Source organism: Symphalangus syndactylus, chromosome 10, assembly GCF_028878055.3.
Source record: "Symphalangus syndactylus isolate Jambi chromosome 10, NHGRI_mSymSyn1-v2.1_pri, whole genome shotgun sequence".
Lineage (NCBI taxonomy): Eukaryota > Metazoa > Chordata > Mammalia > Primates > Hylobatidae > Symphalangus > Symphalangus syndactylus.
In genome coordinates this window covers 68,288,622-68,304,307 of record NC_072432.2, presented here as the reverse complement: position 1 = coordinate 68,304,307, position 15,686 = coordinate 68,288,622, and the positions used below count along the sequence as shown (strand labels likewise).

General features: G+C 34.3%; 1 protein-coding gene across 5 annotated transcripts; it reads right to left on the bottom strand.

Moving 5' to 3' along the window:
• Nucleotides 1-3,762: 3,762 nt before the first annotated feature.
• Nucleotides 3,763-14,367, bottom strand: CSN2 (casein beta). 5 transcript variants are annotated; one of them, XM_055296237.2, is made up of 9 exons: nucleotides 14,303-14,367; nucleotides 9,289-9,351; nucleotides 8,524-8,550; nucleotides 8,400-8,426; nucleotides 7,396-7,416; nucleotides 7,257-7,301; nucleotides 5,635-6,165; nucleotides 4,803-4,844; nucleotides 3,763-4,099 (listed from the first exon to the last, which is right to left on the bottom strand). In XM_055296237.2, the coding sequence occupies exons 2-8, from the start codon at nucleotides 9,337-9,339 to the stop codon at nucleotides 4,839-4,841; spliced, it is 708 nt and encodes a 235-aa protein (XP_055152212.1). In that variant the 5' UTR covers nucleotides 9,340-9,351; nucleotides 14,303-14,367; the 3' UTR covers nucleotides 3,763-4,099; nucleotides 4,803-4,838. The 5 variants fall into 5 exon arrangements, with proteins under 5 accessions (XP_055152212.1, XP_055152213.1, XP_055152214.1 ...); XM_063611031.1 differs by having other exon boundaries at nucleotides 3,764-4,099; nucleotides 7,257-7,298; nucleotides 14,303-14,341; XM_055296238.2 differs by lacking the exon at nucleotides 8,524-8,550.
• Between the last annotated feature and the right edge of the window lie 1,319 nt (nucleotides 14,368-15,686).

The following is a 15,686-nucleotide window of genomic DNA, read 5'->3' as shown; positions in this document are numbered from 1 at the left end:
TGAGCTTCCTAGCACTGAGGTGATTTGAATGATCTCCATTGGTAGATTGAGAATTGTAGATGAAGCCAGCATTGAGAAGGATTTTTTGCTTGACCAAACATTACTCAGGCTCCTAAAACTTCTGGGCCCATCTGTGTACTTCCTTGTAAAATCTAGTTTAAGCAAAGAACCTTGCTGAGTCTGCTTAGCAATAATCTTCCATGCTTGATAATGTGATTCTCTTCAGTATCTGATCCAGTTTGTCGTCCCCCACAGTTTCCCAGGTGATGTCATACAGGCCTGTTCTCAGCAAGAATTCTGTTAAGTCAGCTTAACCAGAATCCCCCTGACCTCTGTTGTTTCCTCTCAGCAATTTTTCATTCACTGACCATCACTCTGCTTCTTGGCTATAAATTCCTATTTGCTCATGCTGTATTTGGAGTTGAGCCCAATTTCTCTTTCCCAGTGTAAAATCTCATTGTAGTGATCCCTGTACCTATCTCAATAGTTATGAAGAAAGTCTTCCTTACCATACTTTAATAAATGTCACTGAATAATCTTTGTCTTTATCACTATATACCCGAAGAAAGTAGAACCACTAGTCATATGGTATGCAGATGTATATTTTACATTCACTAAAATATAAGGCTGGTCATGTAGCTAGAATACGGCTGCATGACTAGCTCATGCTGTTGTATGAACTTACAGATTATTTTATTGGCTGTCTTTCTTACTGATTTGAAGTTCTTTATATATTTTAGAAACATGCAGTTATAGTTTTTGCTAATATACTCTATCTCTGGCTTGCTTTTTAATTCTCTGAATGGTTTCCTGTGATTATCAGTTCTTTAATGAAGTCAAATTTTCAATAATTTATGTATGACTGTGCTCTTTGTTATTGTTAACAAATATTTTCTGAATCCAAAATAGTAAAGATATTTTCTATTATCTCTCGGAAGTTTTATTGTTTTACCATTCACAGTTAGATCCGTTGCCCATCTTGCGTTGATTTTTGTGTATCCTATGAGGAAGGCATCAACAATTTCTCCACAGGCATATCCAGTTGGCATCTTAAGCCACTCAGTTTACCCAGTCAGGGATTGATATTATTCAAAGCTGAGTTTCAGTGAGGTTTGTCTATTTTCAGTTCAACTTTACTGGTGAAGTATATTTTTTCATCAACTCAACAAATATCTTGGGAAGTTTTCTAGTATCGCTCATCTTTGTCAGGTCTCAAGTCCAATTTTTATATCCTAAGTCTGTGGGTCAGCTTCTCAGGCTCTTAGTTTGTGCTCTCGTTATTGCAAAATGCCTAGCATTTAACAAAGGCACCCATGCTGGACTCGTCTTTAGGAGATAGTTTCTTCCCAGTATTACAAATGCTTTTTGACTTGCTAGCTCCCCAGTGTCTTCAAAAGACACTTTTCAAGTATTTAATCCATATTTTCTAGTTTTGCTCACCATAAAACTTGGTTTAAATAATCTAGCCTATATTTTCTAAAAAGAACATCCTCCCCCCAAGAAAGGTTTTCAATGAATGACTGAATTATTTCATCTTTTTATTTTCTATGACATACTACATAGATTTGAGAAAATCTATGCTCATAAAAGATAATTCTGGTTGCTTAGTGAGAAAGATCTGCAGAAGGGGCAACTGAGAATTCAGTTTGGAGGCCATTAGTATTTCAGAAAGAGATGATGATGATGAGTCAATATAAACTATTAATAGTGGAGCTACCGAGCATTGGAGAAATTCAACATATATTTCCTAGGTTGAAATTTCTATACTCATTGATAAATGGATGTGAAAGGTGTACTAATTTCCTAGTGCTGCTTTAATAAAGTTTCATAAGCCAAGTGGTTTAAAACAACTGTTATTTGTTTTCTTACAATTCTGGAAGCTAGAAGTTCAAAATAAAGTGTTGATAGGTCCATGATCTCTGAATAATCTAGTGAATAATCTGTCTCTTGCCTTTCTTTTAACTTCTGGTGCTGTCAGAAATCTTGGGTATTTATTGGTTTGTAGATGCATCACTCCAATCTCTGCTTCTGTTGTCACATGACTTTCTCCCCTATGTTTCTGTTTGTGTCTCTTCTTATAAGAATAACAATTATATTGGATTAAGGGCCCATATCACTCCAGTATGATCTCATCTTAACTAATTATATTTGAAACTAACCTATTTCCAAATAATGAGCTTCCAGAAAGACATGGCATTTTGAGGGGCACTATCCAACCTGGAACAAGGATAAAAGAATAAATCAATGGTGACTGTTAAGCTTTTAGTTTTGATGACAGTGGAGACTGTAAAGCTATGTATTGATGTGGAGAAGATTGATTAAAGATCATGTTGGGGACTGGATTCAGATTAAAAGCTATGCTAGGCCATGCCAGGTATGAGATTTTAATTAGATGCTTAAATTCGGAGATCAAGAAGGCAGTTGAGCGCATAAGTTTTGAGTTCACAAAAGAAATAAGTTTGGAGATAGAGATTTGGAAGTCGTTAGCATAAGAATGTACTTAAAGCCAGGGAAGTGAACAGGATCAGCCAGGGTAAGGCTAATCTCTAGGGTACTCCAACCCTTAAGGATTTGGAAAAGGGGAAAATACAAGAAGGAAGACTGAGAAATGTCTAGTGAGTTAAAGAAGAAACCAAGGGTTTATCAGGTTAAGGATTTCAAATGAAAAGAAGAATGATGTTTCAAGGAAGTAAAGATGACAAATTCTACCAAATAACACTGAGAGGTTGGGGAAAATGAACACAAATTAGCAATATGAAAATTATTGGTAACCTTGAAAAGAAGTGGTTTCAGTGGGGGATGAAATTTTGATTGGAGTGGGTTAATAATAGAAATAAGATATGAGATATGGAAACAACCCTATGGTTGCTTTAGTATGACAATTGATATAAAGTAGTCTAAATAATTGGGAGAGGTTTGGAGGTACAGTGTTAAGGATGCAGGTTTGTTCTTTAATGATGGGAGATATTATAGTATAAGCAGATCTCCCATGATGCTTATGTTATAATAAGGGCCAGGGAAACACTGGAAATATAAGAAAAATGGGATAATTGCTAGACCTGAGTCACTGCATAAACTCAGGAAGATATAATTGAATGTACAAGTAGAGGAGTTGGTATAGAAAGAGAAAATCAATCACAATAAACAACTACTTCACAGTTAGAATTAATGGCTGTCAGAGTTTCACATCGCTTACTTGCTTCAGCGTTGCTGGCTAACACCACATTACCCAGTTCATTTTGATTTGTTAGAACACTTTGGTGCTGTGGTATAGGCAATGTCAGCAATGTGGAGCAATAGGGATCATCTATCATGTACTATACAGTACACTCATCATGTTACTAATATGTGATCAAATCTTCAGTAAAATTCTTTGCACTATTTTATCCATGTGGAAATTGAAGCTCTTACAGCATCACGTAGCTACCCTGTGGCAAGTTGTGTTTCAGGTTTCACATTTAAAGCTTTTTTCCCAGGGTCACCACAAAATTTAACATCCAATGCTGGATCATTTTGAAAGTGAAAGGCATAGCTATAATAATGACACTGGGAAAATAGGCATAACCCACAACTTTCTATAGCAAATGAGGTATAAAAGCATCTTTTCTTTTCCTCCACTTTTTGATATCTTTTAATATTCAATTCAAAACATTCTATTCAATTTCAAAGCATTCTTCCAGGGTTATTTTGAACATCAATAATAAATCAAAGTTAACAATAAAGGGGCCGATTAGGTTTGAAAAAAGGACAGAACAACTGAAATATGCTTAAGGATAATTTATTGAAATGACTGGAAAGGAAATAGATTCTTAAAGAAATAATAATAAGCACAATTCCAGAAACAATTTGTATACATATGTTTGATATGTTTGTAGCATTTCCAAATGAATATTGAACTTCTGTGGTACTAGTTGAATTAAAATTTGGAAAATGTAAATAGTTCATGAGTCAAATTTCAAATTAAATGAATGACATAATATATAAAATAAATAAAGGGACAAAGTTCATTTTTTCCATATAAACTCATTCAAACATACTTAATTTGGGGTAACATGATACAAAGATGGAAAAGGCATCATATTTCCCGTCTCAGTCAATTCTGTAGAATAGAGAGCAAATACATAATTAGTTTTGTTATAACATGTAACTATTCAATTCTCTTCACTTTTAACTTTGGTGTGGCTAATTCACAAAAGAAACTGTTTTGCAAATGCATTCTGATGTGGTTTGGAGGCATATAAAGTTTGTATATAACCAAATATTAGTGAACTTGAAATTGTTTCAGTGAAATGTCTAGTATTTCATAATCCCAAAAGGCTTTATATCTTAGAATTGCAATGCTATTCTCTCCTCTTTTTAACCTTTACACTTGGAGTAATTTTAACACATGAATTAAAAGATAATTTAAGTAAAGTAAATACAAATTTTATGAAGGCTAGGTTAGAAATAAAAATGCAGATAGGCTTTTGACAAAAGCTCAAATGTATTTCCATAAAAGTAAAATAAATATATATTCTGTTTTTCCTAAAAATAGTTATAATCAAATGTAAGTATACAGGCCCTTGAAAGCAAGCCAGTCAAATCTGTCAAGAGCACATAAATAAAATTAAAGTTATTTGAAATGCAAAAGATAGATAGTTTCAGGTCAGTAAATGATAGTCAACCATTAAATTGATAATTAATAAAAAAAGTTCTTGTATGTATGAAATTTTCACTGTATTGGGCTTCTCTAGGAGAATTAAATGTAAAAAGACATCATGTATAAAAATGATCAATTTAATCTCCAAACTCCCAAAACTTACCAAAAATGAGGAGGGAAAATTAACTTTGAAATCTTCTTAGACCTTAAAAATAAACAAATACAAACATATAAATAAATAACCTCTTAGTAAGAAAACTTGCCTTAAGAATATTGTAAGTAGTGAAATAAGCATCTCAGTCTTTTGCCTTCATATATACTTATAGCAAAAACAAGATGTGAAGTAAGGCTTGTGTAAAATAGATGTGCACAAGGAAAATGACAGAACATTTTTTTAGCTTTTTTTTCCAAATTCAATCATATTATTAAATTCAATTCTGGCTTTTGTAAGCCTTAATTACTTTATCTAAATCAGAATTCTCAACAGAAAATTAAATCAGAATTCATGCAATAGTTTTTTTCTCAACACTCAGTTTCCTCTACACGAAAAACCAGAACAATTTTATCAGAATCTCTGGGTAAGCATAGGCATTGGGATTTGTGGAGAAAAGTTCTCCAGGTGATTCTATTGTATAGGTAAGCATTAAGAATCACTTATCTATGAGAACACATGGACACAGGAAGGGGAACATCACACACCTGGGCCTGTTGTGGGGTGGGGGGAGAGGGGAGGGATAGCATTAGGAGATATACCTGATGTTAAATGATGAGTTAATGGGTGCAGCACACCAACACCAACGTGGCACATGGATACATATGTAACTAACCTGCACGTTGTGCACATGTACCCTAAAACTTAAAGTATTATAATAATAATAAAAAAGAATCACTTCTCTAAACTGTTTTTTTATTCATTTACTCTACATTTATTATTTTATTCTACCATCACATACGCATCTTGAATGAAACAGCAAAGTCAGTAAATTTGGACTTACACTAATAGGGTTATGAACTGGGGCAAGTGGCTGAGTCACAGGGTAGATCTGGTGGGTGGGGTTAAGTAGAAGTTCTTGGTTGAGCAGAAGGGCTTGAACAGGCACAGCTCTCTGAGGGTAGGGCACCACTTGCTGGGGGATAGGCAGGACTTTGGGCTGAGGAACAGACCACAGGGGCTGAGGGGGAAGTGCAAGAGTCTGAGGAATAGGCTGAGGGACCTGGTGCATCAAGGGCTGGAGCAGAGGCAAAGGAAGATGCAGATTTTCAAGATCAGTGAGTTTTGGGATTTGAGGGTCAAAAAAGGGCATCTTTGGAGATTTAAGGACGGGCATCACTCTGCCATTAGTGTAGATAGTGTCTTTAGCTTTAGGGACTTCCATTATTTCAGGCTGAGGGACAGGCAGCACCACAGCAGGCTGAGCAAGAGGCAGAATGTTTTGTGGAAGAAAACCGTAGGGGATAGGCTCAACGAATGGATAGATCAGAGGCTGTGGCTGGAAAGAGGGGTAGATTTTATCCTGGTGTTCATCCTGGAAAGAAGGAAAAAGAATCTTTGAGTCCTTGATTAAGCTGTAATTGCCATTCATAATGAACTCATTTATCTCTTTTAGACAATGATAAATGAGTAAAAAGAGAGGAAGAAAATATTTCACTTATTTTGGTTAAGAAATTATCTTGAGTCATGTGAAGAAAAATGAGTAAACTGTTTGTTGAAAAATTTTAATCCACTCACTTCATGGGTAACTCCACAGGCCAAAGTGAAATCAATGTTTGGAAATTTCCGAAACTTTTTTTTAACCTTTTTCTGAATTGCCTGGATAGCTGTAGCTGTACACTTTGGTCTTCAGAGAGAATTTATTTTTCAACACAGTTGTGCCAATAGTAGACCAAATTGTTTTCATACAGTGAAAAGATATCAGTTTAAAAAGACTTAGAGGGACAATTCCAAGGTTTATTTTTGTTTTGTTTTGGTTTGATGAAAATCAGTTTTAGTTTGTGGCTAATCTCAGAAAGTAATTTAACACCGGCCAAATTCTTGCATTCCTTCCCTTGGGAAATGATAGTCTCTTGAGTCTTTCAAGAGACATCGATTTTTTTGCTTAAATTTGATTTTAAAAATATTTTATGTGACTCCAAACAATTCATTGATACACAAAGCAACTGAAAATTATAATTGTGTAAACATATCACCATAAATGTAATTTAATTGGATTTTGTGTTGTCCATATGGGAATAAAGGCAATACGGGACGAATTTTACATAGATTTTTTTACCAGCTGTATACACCTTTTCATTTCCATATCTACCTTGAGGATAAGAGGATCATAGTTCCCAACCTGGAAATGTTCCCACCCATGTGTACTTGTTGAAAACAGATATACCATTAGTAATATCGTTATGTATTTAGTCTATATTCTAGAAATTAATTATGAGTTTAAAAATGCAGGCATATCCTAGAAAATATATTGACTTTATCAATGTTTAATTTTTACAGTGGTTGGTGGGTATATGGCATTTATTTTATTATCATTCTTTAGAATCAACATACACATTATAAATATTTTTGTATGTATTATACTTTGTAATAATTTTAGACATATACTTATCATCAACAAATTACCTCTCCTTGCTGCTGGTCCTCATGTTTAACCTTCTCAACTTCCTGCTAAAGATAAATCATATATAAAGATATGTTACCATCTGTAAAAATTAAAAGAGGAAATTTTGAAAATACATACATTTTAAATGTGAAAATTTACCTTGTATTGTGTAATAGTTTCCTACAGAAAAATATAAAATAAAATTAGGTTTAGTTTTAACAATTCTTACTTTGCAATATAAATCAGGAAATAAAGGCATTAATTATTTGGTAATATCATTAATAAATTTGTATAATCATTAAAGCTTATATATTAAACTGTTCTATATAAGCTTGTTATGTAAAAGAAAGTCAGATGAATGCAGTCAGGAAGGACATGGTACAAAAAAAAGCAATTAATAGATGCTAATTTCTCTCTACCACCATGCTCATTCCCTGACAACAAATGATCTCTAAAATCCCATCTGATTTTTAAAAAAGGAAATACTCATTGAAAATATATTCTAATAACAATTGATACATTATGATCACTTCAAATGAGTTGTAAGAGTTAAACACTTCCCTTAAGGATCATATAACCTTTCTGAAGAGACAGAGTCTATTGATGTACCATTTACTTATCAAGTGATCACACACCCAGGAAGAATGGTGTAAGAATAAATATCTACCTGACTCTCTCAGGTAGATTTAGGACTACACTAAATCTCACTTATTTACTAAAGTGGCTATTGTAATTATAAAATGTGTCCTTTTGCACGTCTGCCTACCTACTACTTAGCAAGCTCTTAACTATCACTGGCATCTCTAACTTTTCAGTTTGTACCACAACTCCTAGTCAATGTCTGACCCATAGAAGGCCGTCAATATACGCTTAAGGTGAATAAGTTCATAGTAAAGAGAGTTCAAGGCAGAAAACAGGACTGTATGGTTCATTAAAGAAAAAAACAACAAAATAACACAATTTCAAGTAGCAAGCCAATTTAGAAAGTTCTAGAATGTTGTATTATCCAGATACTTATTGTCCTTAGACACATATAAAGGAAATATATACTAGAACTTATATGTCATTAACATAGCTGCATTAGTTTAACTGCCATGATGTAACACCACAGAAAAATAGCACAGGATTTTACTGTTCTAAAATTGGATAGAATGTTAACTTACCTCACTGCTTGAAAGGCTTTCTACAGTCTGTGGAAAAAAAAATTGACAACCAGCTAAATCTTCTAGATTATTAGAGAATTTTACTATTTTACGGTTCATAAATTTTCTCTAAAAAAAATCTTACCTCAGAGGATGCATTGGATTGTTCCTTCTGAAAAGATGTTTAAAAATTCAATTTCTATAGCTAACTCATTGTTAAACATGTATCCTACTTAATTTTTACATCACTTATGCAGAGCTATCTCTTTCACAAATTTGAGAAATAAAAAATGTTATATGACTTTTGAGGTTTGAAAGGTAATTACTTCAATGTCTTTTATATTTAGTAATTTTTATTAATATATTTTTATCTTACATTTATTAAAGACAGTTTTTATGGGTAAAAGAAGAGTCACTTTAATTTGTATTAAATATTTTTTATTATATTATTATAAATATATTTATGATCATGATTATGATTGTGTCTGTACTTCATCCTATGGATGTCATTGTACAGACAGACACAGGATTTGACCCAGTGCCCTAGGCTATAAAGTATATATACATTTTATCACTGGAATAAGATGTATTTATCTAGGTTGAGAATCTGTGGAGTTGTATTTATGCAATATTATATTTTGTTGCCATTTTTATGATTTTTTATTACTTATTGATTTGTTTGCTTTTTCTTTAGTGACTAGCAGCACATTGGTGTAGGAAGCATTTGGGGCACTATAGGAAACTGTTGAGACAGTGGGTAAATATAAATGATTTTGGTAGAAGCCAAGAGAATTCTCATGAAATTCTTCATTATTTATACAGTAAAAAATGTTGGTGATGTTATTCTCTACAAATAGGCATATAGTCCACTATTTCTTGATTGCTGAGGAATTTTTTCTTGTGCACGTACCTCCCTTGCAAGAGCAAGAGCCACCAGGCAGGCAAGGATGAGGACCTTCATGGCTACTAAGTCCTGTGAATGGAGAAAAAATGGAATGGTGGAAGACTGGTAAATTGGATATATTTTCTTATTTAGGTAAGGTTACTTTTTGTAAAAAAAAAATAGATAATGTATAACAAAAATGTCTGCATTTAGAAAATAAATAGAATAAATACTAAATAGAAGTTATATCATATGACTGAGGTCAAAATCTATTCCGGCTTGCTATTCTCATTTTTCAAATTCCAAACTTCATTGCCAGCTATTCAGATTTTTCAGCTAACAACTCTATCCTCACTTTTAAAAAAGTCCCATTTATAGTATTGAAATTTTCAAAAGGCATAAAGAAGTTATAAATATGTATGGAAAGATTTATGCAACACATCAAAAAGCTTATCCACCATGATCAAGTAGGCTTCATCCCTGGGATGCAAGGCTGGTTCAACATACGCAAATCAATAAACATAATCCAGCATATAAACAGAACCAAAGACAAAAACCACATGGTTATCTCAATAGATGCAGAAAAGGCCTTTGACAAAATTCAACAGCCCTTCATGCTAAAAACTCTCAATAAATTAGGTATTGATGGGATGTATCTCAAAATAATAAGAGCTACCTATGACACACCCAAGCCATTATCATACTGAATGGGCAAAAACTGAAAGCATGCCCATTGAAAACTGGCACAAGACATGGATGCCCTCTCTCACCACTCCTATTCAGCATAGGGTTGGAAGTTCTGGCCAGGGCAATCAGGCAAGAGAAGGAAATAAAGGGCATTCAATCAGGAAAAGAGGAAGTCAAGTTGTCCCTGTTTGTAGATGACATGATTGTATATCTAGAAAACCCCATCATCTCAGCCCAAAATCTCCTTAAGCTGATAAGCAACTTCAGCAAAGGCTCAGGATACAAAATCGATGTGCAAAAATCACAAGCATTCTTATACACCAATAACAGACAAACAGAGAGCCAAATCATGAGTGAACTCCCATTCACAATTGCTTCAAAGAGAAGAAAATACCTAGGAATCCAACTTACAAGGGATGTGAAGGACCTCTTCAAGGAGAACTACAAACCACTGCTCGATGAAATAAAAGAGGATACAAACAAATGGAAGAACATTCCATGCTCATGGGTAGGAAGAATCAATATCGTGAAAATGGCCATACTGCCCAAGATAATTTATAGGTTTAATGCCATCCCCATCAAGCTACCAATGACTTTCTTCACAGAATTGGAAAAAACTACTTTAAAGTTCATATGGAACCAAAAAAGAGCCCGCATCGCCAAGTCAATCCTAAGCCAAAAGAACAAAGCTGGAGGCATCACACTACCTGACTTCAAACTATACTACAAGGCTACAGTAACCAAAACAGCATGGTCCTGGTAATAAAATAGAGATATAGACCAATGGAACAGAACAGAGCCCTCAGAAATAATGCTGCATATCTACAACTATCTGATCTTTGACAAACCTGACAAAAACAAGCAGTGGGGAAAGGATTCCCTATTTAATAAATGGTGCTGGGAAAACTGGCTAGCCATATGTAGAAAGCTGAAACTGGATCCCTTCCTTGCACCTTATACAAAAATTAATTCAAGATGGATTAAAGACTTAAATGTTAGACCTAAAACAATAAAAACCCTAGAAGAAAACCTAGGCAATACCATTCAGGACATAGGCATGGGCAAGCACTTCATGTCTAAAACACCAAAAGCAATGGCAACAAAAGCCAAAATTGACAAATGGGATCTAATTAAGCTAAATAGCTTCCACACAGCAAAAGAAACTACCATCAGGGTGAACAGGCAACCTACAGAATGGGAGAAAATTTTTCAACCTACTCATCATCCAGAATCTACAATGAACTCAAACAAATTTACAAGAAAAAAACAAACAATCCCATCAAAAAGTGGGCAAAGGATATGAACAGACAGTTCTCAAAAGAAGACATTTATGCAGCCAAAAAACACATGAAAAAATGCTTATCCTCACTGGCCATCAGAGAAATGCAAATCAAACCACAGTGAGATACCATCTCACACCAGTTAGAATGGTGATCATTAAAAAGTCAGGTAACAACAGGTGCCAGAGAGGATGTGGAGAAATAGGACCACTTTTACACTGTTGGTGGGACTGTAAACTAGTTCAACCATTGTGGAAGTCGGTGTGGCAGTTTCTCAGGGATCTAGAACTAGAAATACCATTTGACCCAGCCATCCCATTACTGGGTATATACCCAAAGGACTATAAATCATGCTGCTAGAAAGACACCTGCACACGTATGTTTATTATGGCACTATTCACAATAGCAAAGACTTGGAACCAACCCAAATGTCCAATAATGATAGACTGGATTAAGAAAATGTGACACATATACACCATGGAATACTATGCAGCCATAAAAAATGATGAGTTCATGTCCTTTGTAGGGACATGGATGAAGCTGGAAACCATCATTCTCAGCAAACCGTCACAAGGACAAAAAACCAAACACTGCATGTTCTCATTCATAGGTGGGAATTGAACAATGCGAACACATGGACACAGGAAGGGGAACATCACACTCCAGCGACTGTTGTGGGGTGGGGGGAGCGGGGAGGGATGGCATTAGGAGATATACCTAATGCTAAACAACGAGTTAATGGGTGCAGCACACCAACATGGCACATGTATACACATGTAACAAACCTGCCCGTTGTGCACATGTACCCTAAAACTTAAAGTATAATAATAATAATAATAAAAAGACAAATAAAATTTTATAAAAGATTTATTCATTAACTTAAAAATATTTCTTTAGAATCTGTTCTTGCCAGACACTGTCTAGGGACCAGGACTGCAGCAATGAACAAAATATTACAGTCTTGATATTACTCCCTCATGGAGCCTCAATTCTACTGGAAAAGACTGATCAAGAAAATGTGTACAGGCCGGGCGCGGTGGCTCACGCTTGTAATCCCAGCACTTTGGGAGGCTGAGGCGGGAGGATCACGAGGTCAGGAGATCGAGACCACGGTGAAACCCCGTCTCTACTAAAAATACAAAAAAAAATTAGCCGGTCGTGGTGGTGGGCGCCTGTAGTCCCAGCTACTCCGAGAGGCTGAGGCAGGAGAATGGCATGAACCTGGGAGCCGGAGCTTGCAGTGAGCCGAGATTGCGCCACTGCACTCCAGCCTGGGCGACAGAGCGAGACTCCGTCTCAAAAAAAAAAAAAAAAGAAAATGTGTACAAAAAAGTCACATTTTATTTTTACCCTTTTTCTTTTCACTAAACGGTTACCATGAATATTTTAGTTTAATGATTTCTCCTCATTCCCAATAAGACTGAGATTTTCATTTTAACATTTTCCTTATTTATGTCACTATCCAGAGACTTTGTTGTACTATTAAGTTTGTTTCTTCTCCGTTTATATCCATCTTCCCCACATAGCTAATAATGTCTGTTCTCCTTTATGTCACATGACTTTAGAGATTATACATTAGGCTTCTTCTGTTCTCTGTATTAAAATGTACACACGGTTCTCTTGATGATCCGCCAAGAGGTCGGGGCCTCTTGCCCACTGCCGAGCTTGGGACTACCTCTTCTTGTGAAATATATGTTAACATTTTTGACCAAAATATACTAAATCGTCTCCTTGTTATGTGTTCTTACATTTTTTATAATTTATTTCAAAATAATTTTTGTGCCACAATATTACTTGCCACTCAAATCTTCATTCTCAGATATTGAAACTCAATTTTTGAACTCAATTTTTGAACTAAAAATACTTCATGAAAAAAGTCTCTAATTTATTTGAGAAATGTTCTTTTCAATATTTGAAGGTTGAACATAATTTTCTCTATTACGGAAAACAAATATTTATTCTAGATTTTTTATGAATGTTAATTAATTTTTTATTAATTTTACTTTGCCTAAGACCACTGTAAGTTTCCAAATTTTTTATGTCAGGGTTCAGAAACAGAATATAACACTCTATTATATATAATTACACATAGGGAAGATCCCACAGCATTTTCTATATTTTATAAGTAATATAAACTTTACTAATTTTATTACTAATCTACTAATATATATAATAATTTTATATACTAGTATATAATTACAATACTAATTTTATATACTAATATACTAATATATACTAATACTAATTATACTAGTTTTTAAACTCATTTATATACTATAAATATACTACATACTAATATACTTTTTTATACTAATTTTTAAGCCACAGCTTCATTATCGACTGGTACACTCTAAGCTACTTTTTCTTTTATATCATCTATTATCTTTGTTTATGGTTTCCAAGTCTTTTCTACCCCATTAAGAATTTTCTTACACAGTAAACCACATTGTTTCTTTTTAACTTAATTCTGTGTTTCTGTCTCATTTTAATATTGTTTTGAAATTACAAACTACATAATAAACTGGGAAGTTTGAGGCTCTAGGCAAGTTTGATGAGTAAACTCTTCTAAAAACATTGTTTATAAACATTTAAAGTAGTAAATGCCCCCATACCATTCCCTCATTTCTCAACTCAGTATGCTACTGCTGTAAACTACCTGTTGGACAAAGCTTTTCCAGTAATTATTTATCTACCCATACTGTAATTTAAGTATATTTATTTTTATGACTGTGATATGCGAAATCAAATTGGAAGATTAATTCAAAAAATGAATCTCCTTTTAATATTAACTATGAACTAGACTCATACTAAAAAAATATATATATATACATAAAATTAGTTATTATATTTTCTTAAACTCATGAAGGCTGTATGTCATTGCAATTTTTTTTTACCAAATTCTTCTGGGCACTCTATCTTTTTTTGCCTAAGTGTTAAAAATAATCTCAGTACTACCTTAAATACTTTTATTTCAAACACTGTATTTTAAGTAACTATGTTCCTTCTATAGCTCAAGCTACTTTGAAATACATGGTTAGGAGAAGATACAACAAATTTGTATCTAAAATGCTTACCGTTTTTCCAAGATTGAAGAGAAGTGAAGGTAGTGCTGGACGGCTGATGGCCCATCAGCTTCTGTGACTGTTTATATACTATATTTAACGACATGCTAATTTTGTGGTTTGAAATAAGATCAATAGCGAGCTTCAATTCCAAGAAGTCTACATGATTAGAAAATGATTTCCGCCTATTATAGGTCCCCAGAAATTCTGGGGATCATCGTAACAAGGGAACAATTCACAACTTGATAAAAGAAACCTGTCCAGGAAATGCAATTGTTCAATAACAAAAGACAATGACTGGAGGACAGTGACACTCTGGCCCTGTCCCCAAGTTATTATGGACATAATTAGGTCTCTTTAGGGGCTAGTGGGGCCTTGAGACTTCAGTTGTGGGAAAATTGTATGTGAACGCTAGAGACACACAGGGATTCACAAAGACCACAGTTTCATGTGAACCTGAGCAGTTGTTAGTTCTTTGTGCTGAAATGAAGAAACTGACGAGATAACAAGTCCATGATGGTATCTTAGTTATGTGAGGCAAACTGTTTCTCCCAGGGCCACTTGATTCGGAAAAAAAATAAATTATTTAGTTAAAACAAATATTTTATACACAAGATAAACTTTCCCCTGTAATGGAACAACTTGAAGAGGGAATCTAGGTGGCTGGTATAGGCAAAATCCTCAGTAAATCTGTAATAAAAATTTTGCAAAGTATCACGGAGTTTTATTTACCTTTTAATATTGATTATCTCCTTTCAGGTCAAGCATAATTATGATAATATTAATGATGGTTATTTTTTGCTTAGTTCTAACCCTTTGCCAAGCACTAAGCAAAGATATTATCTTGTATAATCTTCACAAGAACATCATGAGGTAGCTCTCCTCTTCATATTTAGGTTGGGAAAACAGAGATGCCACAAGGTTAAGTAGCTTGCTCAAAACCATATTGTTAATGGCAAAGATATCATTTGGACTCAGATCTGTCTGACTACATGTGATTCTGTTTGATCACATGTGAGTCCCAGGGCCCATGTTTTAACCTCCTGATAATTTTTTATAAAATTTATCTATCAATGTAGCATTTGGTTGAAATATGTAGAATTTAATTATGCCTGAATTGGAAAAGTGGGGCCTCTGTGCTGTGCTTGGCAGGGGAGCTTGCCATTAAGGATCTGCTCTTTTAGTTGAGCCTTAGAGAACGAGTAGAATTTTGAGAGATGATTAAATGGGGATAGATATTTTGGCTGAAGAAAACACAGGAACTGAAAGAGCAATATAACAGTTTGAGGATATTCAGACGGCATACATTACAAGTTACAATTGCAGAGGTTTGATAGAATCAGATCATGGATGACTGTGAGTGTTAGGCATGCACCGTGACATAATTCAGTGGAAG

What these genes read in the sequence shown, in the direction of transcription:
- CSN2 (XM_055296237.2), bottom strand. Translation starts at nt 9,339, where the DNA reads ATGAAGGTCCTCATCCTTGCCTGCCTGGTGGCTCTTGCTCTTGCAAGG. An exon ending in CTCTTGCTCTTGCAAGGGAG is followed by an intron (nt 8,551 to 9,288) that starts GTACGTGCACAA and finishes ACATCTTTTCAG; the next exon opens with AAGGAACAATCCAATGCATC. An exon ending in AAAGCCTTTCAAGCAGTGAG is followed by an intron (nt 7,417 to 8,399) that starts GTAAGTTAACAT and finishes ATTTTTCTGTAG; the next exon opens with GAAACTATTACACAATACAA.